We start from the raw sequence: 5,438 nt of genomic DNA on the forward strand, positions 1-5,438 counted from the left end.
TTTGTATCAGTATATGTACTAACATTATATATATATATATATATATATATATATATATATATATATATATATATATATATATATATATATATATATATATATATATATATATATATATATATATATATATATATATATATATATATATATATATATATATATATATATATATATATATATATATATATATATATTGATTTGTAAGACTGTTGGGTGTGTGTTGACATTTCATATCCACATTAAGGTTAAATAGATTATTGTAATTATCAAATTATTATAGGTTCTTATAAAATTGTGTTTATATGTTTTATCCATGATCAGTAATGATTGGATAAAATTTAAAATACAAAACTGGACTTTTTCAGTTTAATTCAGATTTATTAGTACTAAATAATTTCTAACTGCTGTGCAAGTGGACTTTAAATGGAAAAATTTGTGACGTTGTCATCTAGTGATACAGACCAAAATATCTGCCCTGCTTGACCCTTTTTTTTTTTTTTTTTTATACTACAAATGTACAGTTACTTAATGTTCATTGGAACATCACAACTCTTATAGAGATGAGTGCCTCATAGCAGTTACAAAGCTGCGTAACTACTAAAACTTTACTTCCAGCACTCCTGAGACTTTGGCTAACCGGGATCGCTGTCAAGTGGGCCAAATCTCCCTGTACGATGGCCCACTGGGTCAGTTTGGTGAAGGTGGCAAGTATGGAGACCTCTTCTGCGCAGCTCTGCGGAACTATGGCATGCTTTGTATCGGTCTGTACAGGTAAGTAGGCACCACCACTGTCCTTTCCTTTTCCCTTCCCACCCGCACCTCACACACTTGGTATCTCCAGCTATTCCATACAACAGTGTCACCCACTGCTACTCATGAGTGTCTCACAAGTAAAAAGGAGTTGAGGCTTGGTCCAAATTAATGACTTGTTAAGATTAATTATTGTCTGCAAATAAAACAGAAATAATTCAATTCGACAATCATGATATTGGACTAGGGCATTATGTATTCCACTTCCACCTTTTATCACAAGTTTCCCTCCCTTTCCTTCTTCCTTTCTCCTCCCATGTATTTATATATCAGCTTTGTGCACTTTATACCCTTCAATGGTATTCAATATTCAGTAAGAGCGGACCTCTAAATAAGAGAGCCTTTTGCATCAATAGATAATGGTTTGTAAAAGTAAGCTATTGTAATGTTTCACAAAGTGTGTATGCACCTGGCTTGTTAAAATCCTGATATAACTTATTCAGGCCTGCAAAAGTAGGCTTTGTAAAGTATGTAAACCTGCTTTTAAACACACGGCTTATGAGACATTTCTGCACTTCTTGTACAGTAGCATGGCCATTGGGCAAGCTTGTAAATTGTTTCGAGGATCGGAACTCTTGTTTTATGAGATATCATTTTCGCTATGCTCGTGAGATATGAAATTGATTTACAGAACACTCCGTATGGTTCCTCAATCTGCCGTTGGTTTGGACTGCAGATTCCGCGACACATCAAGTTCGTGTGACGCGTCGTCCAAGCGGTATGTGATAACCAACCCACCAGATGACTTCACGTTGCTGCCCACCGACCAGGTGTTTGTCCTCATGCAGTTCGACCCTGGCCTGGAGTACAAGCCTAACCGAGGAGACATGTCCAAAGAAGACAACTCCTGACTCCTCCTCTGTAGCGCCCTCACTGACGGACCCTACTCCTACATCTAAAAGAGTCCAGCGCTGCACCAACACCACACCAACACCACAACACACCACCCGCTCATCAGCTGCTGCTGCCAGCCGCCCAGTGCCCATGAAGCACAACAGCGTATGGCAGCTGCCCCGTGCTGTGTTTCAGCCGTCCTCCCCCACTACATTTTCCCTCACTCAATCTCCTCTTGGTACATATTCACATCCCTTGTAGTCACCTCAGCCTCCTATAGTGGATTTTTGGTCTGTTGTGTTCCAGATGGTCCCAGCACAAGAAGAGGTGTCATCCACCTCACTACACAAGCAGTGGCCCATGTGTGCTTCATCACTCATTAGTTCATGTGTGTTCATACTGTTTTGTGTACATTCATTTCATCCATAGGAATGAAATAATGACAATTCCTCATGTGGTCTCTAACATCTCTGAAATGTAAATACAGTATTGATGCTTGAATGAGTATCCAGTGTGTTATTCTCTACTTTTGTGTGGGATCGCGGACTTTTGACATAGGGAAGTTCACAGTTGTAATAGGATGTTCCAACTATGCAAAGTTGCTACCTTGACTCACTCGCTAGTGTCCCAGGTGGTTTGGGTGTAGCTCCATTGTCAACCCTGAGTTTAGTTACCCGTTGTAAGTCAGCCTGCACATGCCCGGCTCACAGACACATCGGCCCAGCAGCCGTACAAGTCACACCTGCAGCAAGTGCTCTCGTATTCAGGGTCCTTCAAACTCTCCTAGACACATGGCAGAGACCAGCCAGAATAACAGGCCCAGTTTCAGAGGTGTCCAAACTGTCCTTCCTGAAAGTTTATCACTGTATTCCTGGTCATCTGACATGAAAGGTCTAGGTCTGTTTGAGAGTGGGGATGCTACATTAGAAGAAAAATGTAAGATTTTATTGATGTATTTTCTTCTGTATTCTGTGCATAACTTAGGTAGTTTTGACTATATTGACTGATTTTGTAACTATAAATTTAACTATCCTCTATTTAGGTTCTTACTATGTATAGATTTCTTTTATTAGGGATATGGTGTACTATATATATTTTGTTTATCTATTCGTAATACCTCTTCTTCCTCAGTTTAAAATGGCCTTCCAAAATTCTTGCACAGAGGACAAATAATTTCCACAAGCACTGTATAGCCAGGGATAGTTGTTCAGTATGATGTAGGCTCAGAAATGTATTTATCTGCAAATTGTTTAGAGAAGAGTTTGAAAAATGTTACATGTTATAGTTTTTTACTTAGTTGTGTATTATTGACAAAGTTTATCATATAAAACATTGCTGTGAATAAAGACTGCAAGTTTCAAGTTGTCAAAAGATGTAAGGAAATGCATTTCACAAATCAAAATTTATATTGGTGCCATGTCCATGGAGCACCAGGACACTGGACTCCAAAGGTCCAGTGTGGTCACTTGTGACCCATACTGCCACTCTCATCTTGCAGTATCAGTTGAGGTGGACAGTCAATGTTCGTACTGCTTCTTTCACCACTTTTTTCATTTACTGTTTCATTAGCTCATCCTAATACAAACTGCTCTCGGTCACAAGGGGACATATTCAGTGGAGTCCCACGGGTGGATGCTATATCATGTTGTCTTTGTGTTGACTTCTTTGTCCACTAATGCTCCAGGGTGTGAGAATTTATCTTGGGGTCTAGTCCACTGTGGTCCACTAGTAGGTGGCCATCTGAAGTGTGGTGGCTGTGTTTACTGGTGGCCCACCTCAGCCTGGGCTTGGGGGTTGTGCTCCCATTATGCTGAGTCATATTGACCCCTGTGATCATATCCTAGTTTGTATGGTATGCCATTCCATAATTCTGATGTTAACAATATCCTGTTTTGATCCACAGTGTGCAATGATATATTGTCCTCGTTCCTACTTACAGTAACTCTAGGAACTTGGCTCATAATGACCCTTTTTGTCAGTGGTAAAGATCACAAGATCAATGCTTGAGTGTCAATATTCACCAGAGTGTTCTTCATATCTACTCATGCATATTCTCTCAACTCCTATGAAGATGTGTGCTGCACTGAATCATCTGTGAAATAAGGACGGTTGCTAAGCTGAAGTTGGAGGCTTACCCTCCTCACCTGCTGCTGGGGAGAAATTAGCGCATGAGCTATCCAGGACTCAGAAAGCGCATCTCTCTGGTTGCACTGTGTTGTTATTGCCTTACAAATGCCAAGAGCTTAATGAGTTTTTATTTCTCTTCAATCATGACTTCTCTTTTCTTATAAGAAAGGCCAGTAGAAGGTGCATGGGTTTGTCAGCCAACTGGTGAGAAAATATGAAATGGTGATCAAAAAAGTGCAATTTAAAAGTTATTCATTGAAGAAATAAAATACCTCTGAAATTAATACTTCACTTTAACGGTGCTTAAATTGAAACAACTAAGAAGTGACTTGGAATGAACACATAATAACTCAGAAATCAGATGTAATATCGGTGAGACAAGACTGCTAGGCCACTGCTGTCCCCTGGTCACCAGCCAACTGACTGCACTTCACCCTAGCATCCTGCCTGCCTCACACCTTCCAGGCCGTATGGGGGCAGGGTCAGAGAGTGGTGGAGGGATGTCTTTCTCTCAAGTGAGCATTGCCCAAGAGCCCAGCCTTGTTTATCAAGATTATGAAAATTAGTCCCCTTCTTGAAAAGACCCTGACTCTGTCCCCTTTCAGACCACCAGTGGTCATGCAGTAAATGCCTAGAATGAACTATGCTGAAAACATGATTATACATGAAATGTGATATGTACTATAGTTCCAGGTGTCATGTACTGCATGATAATTGTGCTTCTTTTTGAAATGTTTATGAAATCACTGTACACTATTTATCCTTGCATTTTCCTCAGATTATGAAATGTGTTTTGTATTGAGTGATGTCTGTTTGTTTCTTATATGCTCTGGCTTCTATTACCTAATAGTGAATATATGATCTTTGGAAACTAAATCCAGAGTTAAGACTAGCTTTTTGTTATGAAGGGTTTTTAATCATGAGGGGAATATATAAGTTGTCTTTAATTGCATAACTAGCATAATATTCTAGAAATATGTCATTAAGAATTTGGCAATTCTCTTTTCAAACATTAACCTCACTCTGAATGTGTGCATTCTGAATCAAGTCATAATTCAACTGTTACCTCTGACTTGGGCTCTGGTGTGTCTTAAGCTCAGTCCTCACCCACCATCTGTGTGCTCTCTCACCCACCCTGTTGTTGGGCCGTTGTTAGGAAGCCTGCCTTATGTTGTTTATGTTGCAAAGATATAAGGCAAATTTTTAAAATTCAAGGAAAACTTATATAAACTGGCTAAAATATTGACTTGTAAGTCTCTTGCCAGGCATAATATTTATGTCTGGCATGCTTTTGTTTTATGTCAGAAATGTTTTTAAAGACAAGTGGCATAATTATTTCTAAGCCTTCCTGATTGTAAGTTTCAGTATTTTAATTGACATATTATTTAACTGACATTGGAGTAAGATATAGTCTTCATAAAATTATGGATAACACTTAAAAGGAAATTATTAAGAGTGAATAATTAGGAATACTTATGAACTACAGCCAGTACTGGAAAAACTGGTACATCAGGTTTGTGGAAAAGTGTGAGATTAGGACAGAATGCTCACCAAGCAAACATCAGCAGTGTGCAGTTACACCAACATACATTAATCGCTAATACAGATGTGTATGGATGAAAGTCTCCTGATATTAAGAATTGTAGCCTTATTGTGAGTGTGCCTGT

General features: G+C 38.8%; 1 protein-coding gene across 3 annotated transcripts in view; it reads left to right on the forward strand.

Moving 5' to 3' along the window:
- Positions 1-5,438, forward strand: part of LOC135089668 (calcium-activated potassium channel slowpoke-like) — a 141,833-nt gene that overhangs the window by 135,713 nt on the left and 682 nt on the right. For 2 of the 3 annotated variants that reach the window (XM_063985565.1, XM_063985567.1), the window contains 2 exons: positions 616-771; positions 1,442-5,438. The exon at positions 1,442-5,438 is cut by the window's right edge and continues 682 nt beyond it. In XM_063985565.1, the coding sequence (XP_063841635.1) occupies positions 616-771; positions 1,442-1,661 (376 nt within the window). In that variant the 3' untranslated portion in view covers positions 1,662-5,438. The remainder of the gene's footprint in view (positions 1-615; positions 772-1,441) is intronic. The other variant, XM_063985566.1, reaches the window with a different exon arrangement.

The sequence above is a fragment of the Scylla paramamosain genome, chromosome 33, assembly GCF_035594125.1.
Source record: "Scylla paramamosain isolate STU-SP2022 chromosome 33, ASM3559412v1, whole genome shotgun sequence".
Taxonomy (NCBI): domain Eukaryota; kingdom Metazoa; phylum Arthropoda; class Malacostraca; order Decapoda; family Portunidae; genus Scylla; species Scylla paramamosain.